The sequence below is a fragment of the Gigantopelta aegis genome, chromosome 14 (assembly GCF_016097555.1).
Source record: "Gigantopelta aegis isolate Gae_Host chromosome 14, Gae_host_genome, whole genome shotgun sequence".
Lineage (NCBI taxonomy): Eukaryota > Metazoa > Mollusca > Gastropoda > Neomphalida > Peltospiridae > Gigantopelta > Gigantopelta aegis.
This window is the reverse complement of record NC_054712.1, coordinates 36,224,844-36,238,509: the sequence shown is the minus strand read 5'-3', so window position 1 is coordinate 36,238,509 and position 13,666 is coordinate 36,224,844. Positions and strand designations below refer to the sequence as shown.

General features: G+C 32.5%; 1 protein-coding gene across 3 annotated transcripts in view; it reads left to right on the top strand.

The window, feature by feature from the left end:
• LOC121388580 (hemocyte protein-glutamine gamma-glutamyltransferase-like) overlaps positions 1 to 13,666 on the top strand; it is a 64,637-nt gene that overhangs the window by 43,941 nt on the left and 7,030 nt on the right. For all 3 annotated transcript variants that reach the window (XM_041519974.1, XM_041519975.1, XM_041519972.1), the window contains exons 10-12: positions 3,164 to 3,406; positions 10,725 to 11,003; positions 13,166 to 13,326. In XM_041519974.1, the coding sequence (XP_041375908.1) occupies positions 3,164 to 3,406; positions 10,725 to 11,003; positions 13,166 to 13,326 (683 nt within the window). The remainder of the gene's footprint in view (positions 1 to 3,163; positions 3,407 to 10,724; positions 11,004 to 13,165; positions 13,327 to 13,666) is intronic.

The following is a 13,666-nucleotide window of genomic DNA, read 5'->3' as shown; positions in this document are numbered from 1 at the left end:
AAAAAGATATACATGTATAAAAAAAAAAAAAAAGATTTTTAAAATAATAATTTTAAAAATAGGAGTTAAATATATATATATATTACAAATTACTACTACTACTACTACTACTACTACTACTACTACTACTACTACTACTACTACTACTACTACTACTACTACTACTACTACTACCAATAGTAATAATAATAATAATAATTATAAATAAAAAAAATAAAAAAAAATAATATAAAAAAATATTAAAATACATAAATAATAATAACTTTAAAAAACAAAAATAATAAAAAATAAATAAATAAAAGAGTAATAAGTTAATAAAATAATAATAATAATAATAATAATAATACCAAAAATAGAGAAAAAAATAAATAAATAATAATAATAATTAAAAATAAATTGATTTACACAAAATAAACAAAAACTATTAAGTTACAAAACAACAACAACAACAACAATAACAACAAAAACAAATACCCAAACAACAACAAAACAGAACTGCATCATTATAAGGCAGAGTTGTACATGTATATTATACACTCAATAATTAATTTTGTCAATGTTCTCTATTATATAATAATATAATACCAACACAGTACATGTGAATATATAGCAGTACTTAAACTTAAAATAATTAAAACAAATAATAATATTAAAAAATAAAATTAATAAATTTAAATAATAATAATAATAATAATAAAGGAATTAAAAATAGATATATAATAAATTGATGATAATAATAATAATTATTATTATTATTATTATTAATTATTATTATTATTATTATTAAAAAAGTAATAAGTAAATAAAATAATAAATAATAATACCAAAGAGAGGGGAAAAAATAATAAATAAATAAATTAATTCAAAACAAAATAATAATAAAATAAATACATAAATAATAATTTTTTAAATAAATAAAATAGTAATAAGTAAATAAAATATTATTATTATTATTATTATTATTATTATTTCAAAATCAAGTGGGTTTTTTATATCACATTTTAAACTATTTATATAGTATTGCTTTGCCAAAGTAATAATAATAATAATATTGATTATGTTTTTATTTGAATAACCCATAAGGAAAATTGTTGGGGAGAATGCAATATCAATCCCCATTCTGGACCGGCCTCGGTGGCGTCGTGGTTAGGCCATCGGTCTACAGGCTGGTAGGTACTGGGTTCGGATCCCAGTCGAGGCATGGGATTTTTAATCCAGATACCGACTCCAAACCCTGAGTGAGTGCTCCGCAAGGCTCAATGGGTAGGTGTAAACCACTTGCACCGACCAGTGATCCATAACTGGTTCAAGAAAGGCCATGGTTTGTGCTATCCTGCCTGTGGGAGGCGCAAATAAAAGATCCCTTGCTGCCAATCGGAAGAGTAGCCCATGTAGTGGCGACAGCGGGTTTCCTCTCAAAGTATGTGTGGTCCTTAACCATATGTCTGACGCCATATAACCGTAAATAAAATGTGTTGAGTGCGTCGTTAAATAAAACACTTCTTTCTTTCAATCCCCGTTCTCGTTAAGGTTTGTACATTAGAATATTCCACAAATAAATAGAGGATACTCCCCTCGTGTCTTGTGATATCATAATTTATCAGCACAAGTTGATAAAAGTATGAAATCCGAGGCTTGCCGAGGATTTTATACTTTTATCAACGAATGCTGATAAATTATGATATCACAAGACACGAGGAGGGTATTCTTTTTATCATCCATTATTATTCTTTTCATTTGCGACAGTTGTAAACAATGTCAGAATGTGGGTTGAATGTCAGCGGTAGACTCGTTAACTAGCAGAACGGCAGTGGCGTGACGTCACTAATGGTAGTTTTAGCGCTGAAACAAAGAGTGACGTAACAAAACATTGTCTTGTGATTAAAATTTGACCAGTCAAGATTAGAAAAAGTGATATCTCCTGCAAAAGCCTTTAATGGATGATAAATGAGAATATGTTTCTCAATACTTATTACAAAAACTAATATTTGGATTGCTTTTCAATTTAATATTGAACAGAAAATTACTATTAGGTAGAATTCTTTGAATTATTTTATATTGAAACCATATTAATTTTGTATCTATTGTCATAGTAAAAACAATACTGTTATTTGTCGTCAATAGTTTTTTTTTTTCTATCTTGATATATACCTTGGGGGGAAATAAAGATTAAATAAGTACACATTGTATATATGTTATGATTCTTTTTTGTGTTATGCAATATAGTTGATATATATTTTGGCCAAAAACAAACCCCCCGAAAACCTAATTCTATAGTAAATGGGGTTTTTTTTCTGAAAGACGAGGCCATCTGTTTAGTAGCACAGCTCTTAAGCCTTCAAAATTGTAAATGGGGGACAGAATACATAAAAGTCACATAATAATCTTCCATCAGGATTAAACATATCACGTGTATTTACAATACCTATTCAATTCCAAATTTTATTATTCACTTTAATTAATGAGTTGTATCATAATGATTCAAACGGTATATTATCTTCACAAAGTTCCATTTTATATTTATAGTGTGTTTGGTGTATTGAACACTAAATTCCAAAATACGTGTGCGTGTGTGTGTGTTTATATATATATATATATATATATATATATATATATATATATATATATATATATATATGTATGCCACAGTCTATAGTAATCACCCCTACATTGGAGAGTAGAATATGTTTATTTTGAAGTTGACATTTGGTGTTTAACCCATAACAACTCTGAACAGTTGATTATCCAAGTTAATTTCACATTTTTTTTAACCCATCCAAGTTAATGATTTTTAAATCACGATTTTCATTTTCTTGCAATACGATCAACAGAGTTCTTCCAAGTATAAGAATAAAACATTTGTTTATTTTTTAATGTTTCCTGATAGGACAACACATACCACAGTCTGTAATATACTAGTCGTGGTACACTGGCTATAACGAGAAATAGCCCTAGAGCGCCATCGATGGAGATAGATCCTAAATCGACCATGCATCAAGCGAACACTTTACCACTGGGCTACGTACCCCCAAAACAAAAAACAAACAAAACAAAAACAAACAACAAAAAACAAACAATTAATTAATTAATTAATTAATTAATTTTTAAAGGTACCTTGTGTTCCTCGGTAACTACGGTCAATGACGTAATTGTATTTTTCCAGGTGTTTTCACGTGCGGACCTGTCTCAGTCAAAGCAATCAAAAGAGGTGAGCTGTATTTTGGGTCTGATGCCAGGTTCCTCTATGCTGAGGTGAATGGCAGCAGGACTCACTGGACCGTCGACGCAGATGGAAATATGACGCCATTTCTGTCTGAGTGTGACGTCATAGGAAAGAATGTCAGTACAAAGGCAGCAGGGACAATTTCCCGCGAAGACTTGACATCCGCATATAAACACAAAGAAGGTATATTTTTGAATTTGTGTAGGTCACTATGTAAACATTTTTTTTAAAGGAGACATTATTAGTCCTTCGTACCTGCACATGTACGGTATACTAAAGTATCTTGAGGCAATAACAGACATGTAGGAATGATATCTGGAGTGGGATGGGCCCACAATCTTAAGTGGAAGGGACACAGTCTCTAGTGAGGGATACAAGCAGTATCTTCATTTATATAGACTAGGACAGCCCCCACCCCCAACCCACCCGGTTGCTATGGACCTAAATAACCAATAAACAATGCATGAGCGTGTTCTGTTTTCAATAAACTCAAATATTGTTATTTCCTTTTATTGATAAAAGTTTGAATAGGAATTTGATCCGCATGTCCAGTTTCACACATAAAGTGATTTTGAGATGATAAATGTCGTTTTCAGTGGAACTTTATTGCAAAACAGCTTGTTATCTGAACATTTTAAAAGTTCTTTGATCAACAAATTTATGAAACAAAAACATGCCAAAATTGGTTTGGGGGTATTTAGTTAAGCCCAGTGATCATATTAGAGTTGGTTGGAATTGAAAGTAAAATTAAAATAAAAATATTACATTTCGGCACTTCTATTCCAAAACGACTCTTTAGGAAATGCAATGAATTTTTTTTTTGCTATTGTTGATAAAAAAAAAAATGTTGTTGAGAATTTGTTCCCACGTCCAGTTTCACATGTACAGTGATATTGAGTTTATCAAAAAGTAGTTTTCAGTACGAAAAAAGGTAGTTTATTGGAGAACAACATATTAATAAAAGTACCTAATTCCAATTTAAAAAAACATACGAAATTAGGCTGCCAATTTACAATAAACTGCCTTCTCAACTGAAAATTACTTTTGTATCATCTCAAAATTACTGTACGTGATAAGCATGCATTTCTATTTCAACTTTCATCAATAATTACAAATTTAAAAAAAAGATTTGAGTTTATTGTAAAACGACATCCTAATGCATTTCCAAAATAATTCTTTCGCAATAAAAGTGCTGAATTACAATTTGAAAAATTCCGATTCCAACCTACTCTAACATAATCTGTAGCCTTAATTGAATATCCCCAAATTCAACTGTGTCATGTCTTTTCATAAATTTATTGATCAAAGAACTTTTGAAATTTTCAGATTTATTGCATTTTCATCTTGCCTTTTTCAACTCAAAACGACTTTTTCATAATCTCAAGATTCTAACCTACTCTAATATGATCACTGGTCTTAACTGAATATCCCAAACCAATTCTGGCATGTATTTTCATATGTGTCAATCAACGACCAACGAACTTTAAAATTTTCAGATTTATTGCATTCCCATTAGGGTGAGTTTTTCCAATAAACTGCCTTTTTCAAATGAAACTTACTTTCTTATCATCTCAAAATCAATGTACGTGTCAAACACGCATTTCTATTTCATATTTGATCAATAATTACAAATTGAAAAAGAAGTTTATTTTTATTTATTTATATTGCAAAACGACATGCTAATAGTAATGAATTTCCAAAAGTGTCATGTTAATGCATTTCCAAGTGTTCTTTCACAATAAAAGTGCTGAATTACAATACAACATTGCTTTTAATTATTATTTCCGATTCCAACCTACTCTAACATGATCTCTAGCCTTAATTGAATAGCCCCAAACCTATTGTGTCATTTCTTTTCATACATTTGTTGATCAAAGAACTTTTGAAATTTTCAGATTTATTGCATTTTCATCTTGCCATTTTCAACTGAAAACGACTTTTTCATAATCTCAAAATTCCCATTCCAACTTTTTATCAATAATAGAAAACAAATATTTTTGTGTGAAAACAACAGGGTAATGCATTTATTAAAGAGTTGTTTCCGCAAGAAAAATACTGAATAACAATTATTATTATTATTATTATTATTATTATTATTATTATCGATTCCAACCAACTCTAACATGATACCTGGTCTTCCTTGAATAACTCAGCTCAATTTTGGTAAATTTTCTAGTTTTCAGATTTAATGCATTTTCATTAACATGGAAATTGTTAATTCATCTAAAGCATCTTGTTACAGACTGTTTAAATCAAATAATGTGTTCGAGACATATGTAACCAATTTACAGAAAAAATATTGGTTAACACTATTACATTTTCGACTCTCAAATCATTATCTTCCCACTGAAAAAGGCACATGGAAAAAATAACTTTAACAAACAGAACATGCTTTCTGTGTACAAATAACGAAATTGATGATGAATTTCATTATATAATGTGTTGTCCTTTTTTTAAAGATGAAAGAACAAGACTTCTGCCAAAGTGTTGCCAATCTAGACCAAACCAAATGTTTATAAATTTAGAATGCTGTTGGACAGTAAAAAAACCCTGGTGTTCTCAGAAAGCTAGCAGTTTTCTGTAAACAAATTATGCATACTCAGATTAAGTCCCAGGGCTGAAATCTGTTTTTACAATTTCATTTTATTTGTATATGCAATGTATGTCTTCAAATGCAAGTATGAATCCATAGATATACACTTGTTTTATCTGATGTACATTATTATGACGAATGTGCCATCTTGTCATTTATTTATTTAATTATATGTTTACAATGTACCTCATGTTCAGTTGAATTACGACCAGAGTGTAAATAAAGTTCAGTTCAGTTCAAGTTCAAGTCGTTTTTGTAACCAAATAAAAGAAGCCTTTTTTAACTGAAAACAACTTTATGTGTTAAATTGATCAATGAATACAAATTTAAAAAATATTTAAGTTTATTGCAAAAAGACATGCTAATCCATTTCCAAAAGTGTTGTCTCCCAAGAAAAGTGCTGAATTACAATAAAAAGGTCTTTCTTATTATTTCGAATTCATTCCAACTCTAACTAACATGATATCTGGCCTTAATTGAATACCCTAAATCAGTTTTGGAATATCATTTCATACATTTGTTGATCAAAGACATTTTAAAATTTATTGCATTTCCATTAACATGTTCTTCAATAAACTGTCTGTTTGAACTGAAAACTACTTTTTGATCATCTCAAAATCACTGTACGTTTGAACGGGACGTGGAGAACAAGTTTTCGTTCCATCTTCTATCAACAATAGCAAAAACACATTTTCTAATTTATTGGCAACACACTAATGGATTTTGCAATAAAAGTGCCAAAATACAAGAATTTTATTTTATTTTCGATTGCAACCTAATCTAACATGAGATCTGGGCTTAACTGAATACACCCAAACCAATTTTGGCATATCATTTCACAAATTTGTTGATCAAAACTTTTTTAGAATTTTTAGATTTATTGAATTTCCATTAACTGCCTTTTTGAACTGAAAACCACTTTTTGATAGTAACAAAATCACTGCACATGTGAGACTGGGTGTGGTAAATAAATTCCAATTCCATCTTATATCAATAATAGCACAATATTATTTGAGTTTATTGCAAAATGACATGGTAATAGATTTTCTAGAGTCTTGTTTTGCAATAAAAGTGCCAAATTGAAATAACCTTAATTTTATTATTTTATTTTCGATTCCAACCTACTCTAACATGATCACTGGGCTTAACTGAATATCCCCAAACCAATTTTGGCATGTCTGTTCATAAATTTGTCGATCAGCGGACTTGTCTGTTTTTCAGATTTTCATTAGGGTACCATTTTGCAATAAACTGGGTTTTTTTCAACTGCAAATCATCTCAAAATTACTGTACGTGTCAAACACGCATATCTATTTCAAGTTTCATGAATAATTACAAATTTAAAAAGAGAAGAATTGATTACAAAACGACATGCTAATACATTTTGAAAAGTGTTGTTTCGCAATAAAAATGCTGAATTGCAATAAAATGGGGGTGGGGGTATTATTATTTGCGATTCCACCCTACTCTGTTATGATTTATAGGCTTAATTGAATACTCAAAACCTCTTTTGGCATGGCTTTTCATAAATTTGTTGATCAAAGACTGAAATTTTCAAATGTATTGCATTTCCATTTGACAGCCTTTTTGAAGTAATAACGACTTTTGATAATCTCAAAATCACTCTACATGTGAAACTGCACGTGGGGAACAAATTCCCATTCCAACTTTTATCAGTAATGGGAAATAAAAATATAGTTAAAGTTTGTTGCAAAATAAGACGCTAATGCATTTACTAAAATGTCGTTTCCCAAGAAAAGTGCTGAATTACAATAAAAAAATTATAGATATTATTATTTCGGATTCCATCCAACTCTAACATGATACAAAGGCGTAGCGCCCATTATGCACAGTTCGCACGTGCAAACAAAATACGGGAATAGGTCGAGGCTGTCTGTAATTGTTCTATAAAATATCCTCTTCCCTTTTTCAGTAATTAAGTTTCCCCAAATAAAGCGGTTTGTGTAATGCTAAAACATTTCTGGCTACGCCCCTGTGATATCTGCCCTTAAATAAATACCCCAAACCAATTTTGGCATATCGTTTCATAAATATGTCTATCGAAGAAATTGTTTTATGTTTCAGATGTATTACATTTCCATTAACATGTTGTTATCCAATAAACTGGGGGGTGGGGGGTAACTGAAAACGACTTTTTTCACACGTACAGTGATTTTAAGATCAAAAAGTAATTTTCAGTTCAAAAAGACACTTTATTGCAAAACCACATTTTAATGGAAATGCACTCAATCTGGAAAAAAAAAAAAAAATGTCTTTGGTCAACATATTTATGAAAAGATATGCCAAAATTGCTTGGGGGTATTCAATTAAGCCCAGATGTCATGTTAGAGTAGGTTGGAATCGAAAAACGTTTAAATTTTTTTATTGCAATACGCACTTTTATTGCAAAAGAAATCCATTAGCGTGTGGTTTCGCAATAACTTCAAATTTCTTTTTGGCTATTGTTGATAAAAGATGGAATGAGAATTTGTTACTCTCGTCCAGTTTGACACGAATAGTGATTAGTGTTTAGTTTTTCAGTAAACTCTATAATAATTATTATTATTACTATTGATAAAAGTTGGTATGGGAATGGGAGTTTGGCACATATAATGATTTTGAGATGATGAAAAAGTCGTTACCAGTTGAAAAAGGCAATTTATTGCAGTTGAAATTATACAATTTATAAGCTTTATAATAAAAACAGCAAATTATAATAAATACTTATTTACAATATTGGATAATGGGGGGTGGGGGAGGGGGCGATTTAGCTATTGACAAACATGCATATAACTAAATACAAATAAATAGTTAAAATAAAATTTATAGTTTAACAAATAATAAAATAATATAAATAAATAATTATATATATAAAGTACATAACACGTTATGTGGGTATACAAAAAACAAAACAATAATAATAATAATAATAATAATAGGTTATATCTGAAATAAAAAATAATAAAATTTATTGCAATTCAACAACGCTTGGAATGGGAATTTGTTCCCCACATCCAGTTAGACACATACAGTTATTATAAAAAAAAAGCCATTTTTAGTTCAAAAAGCAACTTTATTGCAATAGAAATAAAACAGAAATGCAATAAATCTGAACATTTCAAAAGTTCTTTATCAACAAATTTATAAAAAGATATGCTAAAATTGTTTTTGGGATATTGAATTAAGCTCAGAGATCAATTTGGAGTAGAATGAAAACGGAAATAAAATAATTTTAAGATTACTGCAATTTGGCACTTTTATTGCCAAACGACACTCTAGGAAATGCATTGGTGTGTCATTTTCCCAATAAACTCAAATGTCTTTATTTGTTATTTATAATTTTTAAAAAATGGAAAAAGTTATTGTGAGTAATAGAGTCGTTTGCAATTGAAAAAGGCAGTATTGTTAATGGAAATGCAATAAATTTAAAAATTAAAATGCTGCTTGATAAAAAAAAAAAAAAAAAAAAAAAAAAAAAAAAAATATGAAAAGAGCTTACAAATCATGTTAAAGTAGTTTGGAATCAGAAGTAATAAATATATATATATATTAATGCAATTCAGAACGTTTAGTGCGAACTGATATTTTAAGAAATGTGTTAGCGTGTTGTTTTGCAATAAACACAAACATTATTTTGTTATTATTGATAAACGTTGGAATGAAACTTTGTTCCCCACATCGACATTGATACATACAGTGATTTTGAGATAAAGAAAAAGTGGTTTTCATTTCAAAAAGGAACTTTATAACAAAATGGCACATTAATGGAAATGCATTAAATCTGAATTTTTTATAAGTTCTTTATCAACAAAATTATGAAAAGATAATGCTAAAATAGGTTTGGGGTATTTAGTTAAGCCTAGAGATCATGTTAAAATAGGTTGGAATCAGAAATAAAAAAATAAATAATAAAGTGCTTATTGCTAAATCTGGCAATTTCAAGTCTTTGATCCAATAAAGTGATAAAATGCATGCCAAAATTGGTTTCTGGGTATTCAATTAAGCCTACAGATTATGTTAGTGTAGATTGGAATCGAAAGTAATAAACATTTTTTATTATTGCAATTCAGTACTTTTACTACGAATCGACAATAAATCTTAAAATTTCAAGTCTTCCATAAGCGTGACGTGAACGTGAACTAATTTGTCATGCTCCTATACCATTAAGGTTTCAGGCATGTCTGTCACGGGTTCGATCTCTGGATAGCCAGGGATCTGACCCACGACAGACTTAGATGAACAAATTTATGAAAAGTTATGCTAAGATAGGTTTGGGGATATTCATTTAATCCCAGATATCATGTTCGAGTAGGTTGGAATCGGAAATAAAATAATTAAAAACTATTGTAATTCGGCACTTTTATTGTAAATAACAGTAGGAAATACATTGTCATGTTCTTTTTTCAATAAACTAAAATATTGTTTTTTTTACCTGTTAGTGTTACCTGTTATTTATGATAAATGTTGGAATGAGAATTTCCTAAGTGCACTTTGATATGTACAGTGAATTTGACGTCATGAAAAAGTTGTTTTCAGTTGTTGTTTTTAAAACGGTAGTTTGTTCTTAATGGAAATGCAGTAAATTTACCAATTACAAAAGTTATTTCATCACAAAAATAAAGTAATGTTTTAGTCAATAGAGCATATTGATTACTTATATGCACTTTCAAACAAACAGGACAGCATATACCATGAGCTTCGATATACCAATTATCACAAAAAAGGTATAGCCATGCTGTATTAAACTTGAATTGAGGACATTTGGGGTATTGGGTGATTTCTTACTGACTAGTAAATCTAACTTGACATCTGATTGATTTACAGGTAGTCAACAAAATAAGCCTGCAACCCAATGAGCAACAGCGTTTACTGACTATAAATCTAACTTGAAATCCGATTGGTTTACAGGTAGTCAAGAACATGCAGCTGCAAGCCAAAGAGCCAAAGCGATTTGCTTCCGTCGCCTAACACCAGCAGACGCAAAGAGTCCTGATGACTTGAAGTTCGTGTGTCTGGGCGAGAGCACCAAGGCTGGAGATGTCTCTGTCACCATGAAGGTGCAGAATGACACGGCGGAATCTCGGGTCGTCGACATCTACCTGTCTGCCGTGGCCTCCTTCTACACCGGTGTGCCTTCCAGTGACATCAAAGACACAGCATCCACCATTGTCATCGAACCTTCTGGAGGTACGTCAAACAATGTGTGAAGTCAGAGGCATGTTCAAAAAGGCAAAGTGAAGCAGTTGCTGCTCGCTGAATTATGTTTTAGACCTAATGTTAAGGGGAATATGATGGGATAGGATATGACGAAAACCAGTCAGATAGTTCTCGAGCACTCGCTGTTTTGAACATGCCATAACTTTCATTGTCCATTTTAAACTTGTATAAATCAAAGCAAAGTCGACGTTAAGGATCGTATCTAGTGGATGGTTGGGGGTGGGGGGGGGGGGGGGAGGATCATCATCAGATCTGAACATGGCCGTTTTGTTTAGAAGTGTCTTTTCCCTTTAGCTGGTGAAGATCTCGTAGTATTGTGTACTGAATCATTTTTGTACTGCAATTCCAACTCTCATTTGTTTTCCATAAATATCCAACAGTATTCTTTTTTTCATTGCTCCTTCATTATTTGATACCTTTCTTTTTGGAAACAAATCCGTAGTACAGTTTTAGTACCATCGCAAGTACTGTTTTTCTATGGAATGTAACAATACTAACTTCGTGTTATTTGCATGGTCAAAAGCCAGGGATGACATGAATTCCACTGTGGATTCTAAGCAGTGAACTTCGTCTACAAAATGTACTTTTTAAATGGACCTGGTAACTACACTAGTAGGTAGACTAGTAATAGGATTTGTTGCTGTGCATTTATATACTGATGGAAATACATTAAAGAAGTCATGGTAGTTGAGACCAAATTTAATTCATTACTTATAGTCCGTCCCATAGGGATCGCATTTTTTTCCCCCATACTATGTAATTTACTACTAGTTATTTATTTCTGAGCCGATTGATTTGTAAATTGCACACACAAATTGTATTTCTTTGTTATTTACAAAATACGTTTACTCTTCTTCTTAAGTCAAACCAAACTGAAATTATTTATTGAAAAAAAAACATTTTAATAGAATGATGGGACGGACTATAGTACTAGTACTAGAATAGTTATGCCTGTATAAAATACATAGCTGTTATGTGGGATTGACTGTCAGTAACATGGTTACCTAGCTGATACTGCTGATGAGGGTTTTGGTTGCAGCCTATGTTTCATGGTACAATGTGTTTCCATGGGAGAAAAGCTGGGAGGGTTCAGGGGATTCAAACAATACCAACCCCTCCTCCCGCTAAGGCTAAAACACGTTTTCCATTACAATATTAGGTTATTAATGTAGGTAACTAGTAAACATATAAACAAAATGGTTTACTAGGTTTCTCTCCCCAATATAGACCACGCTACGCACCTGATTTCTTTAAGATTCATATAGACTGTATGCGGTGCGCAGTGCGTTCCGACTGTTGCATCTGATGCGTCTGCTCGCTCCATCCAGTGCACCACGACTGGTACATCAAAGGCCGCGTATGTGCTATCCTGTCTGTAGGGTAATGTATATAAAAGATCCCTTGCTGCTAATCGAAAAGAGTAGCTTATGGAGTGGCCACAGCGGGTTTCCTCTCTCAATTTATGTGTGGTCCTTAAGCATATGTCTGACGCCATATAACCGTAAATAAAATGTGTTGAGTGCGTCGTTAAATAAAACATTTCCTTCCTTCCTGATGCGTCTGCGGCTTGCGTTTTGGGCCGCACGAATTGCACGCATCCAGTCTAGACGCTGTCATTAAAAACCGGCCTCGGTGGCGTGGTGGCAGGCCATCGGTCTACAGGCTGGTAGGTACTGAGTTCGGATCCCAGTCGAGGCATGGCATTTTTAATCCAGATACCGACTCCAAACCCTGAGTGAGTGCTCCGCAAGGCTCAATGGGTAGGTGTAAATAAAACACTTCTTTCTTTCTTTCTCTCATTAAAACTAACTGTAGATGTATTTATAGTTCTATTTTGTATCGGGACGCACACCAGCGCTGCATCCAGTCCATATGAGCCTTTATCACTTTCCATCAGTATATTATAGATGTGTACAGTGGGCTGATCCAGAAAATCCATTTAGGGGGGGGGCAGACATGAGGTGGGATGCCAAGGGTACTTTGGAGGGGGAGGTTTGGAGGGGGATCGTAAAAAAAGAAAACTAATATATAATAAACTTATAAATATCGCAAAATTTAGGGGGGATGGACCCCCCCCCCCCCCCCCCCCCCGATCCGCCTCTGGTGCATGTCATACGACTGCTGTATTTCAGAGAGTGAGGTTTCCTTGAAGTTGCACCCGACTGAATACATCAACAGCAGTGATGCCGATACCCACGTGAACGTGTACGCTCACGGACGAGTCAACGAGACTGGGCAGAGGTTTGCTGCTCACGACGTCTTCTGGATAGAGAAACCTCAGCTCGAAGTAAAGGTATGTGAGAAGACATCGTCTTGCTATTGTCTCGCTCATCGTAATCTCTGGTACTCTGTGGAACAATAAGGGAAGGATCTAGCTCAGTCGTTAGAACACTTGCCTAAAGGTCAATTCCCACTTTGATTGCTTACCTCATGCGAAACTGGGGGCGGGACGTAGCCCAGTGGTACAGTATTCGCTTGATGCGCGTCGATCTGGGATCGATCCCCGTCGGTGGCCCAATTTGGCTATTTCTCGTTCAGTGCACCACAACTGGTATATCAAAGGCCATGGCATGTACTACCCTGTCTGTGGGATGGTGTATATAAAAGATTCCTTGCTGCTAATCGAAAAGAGT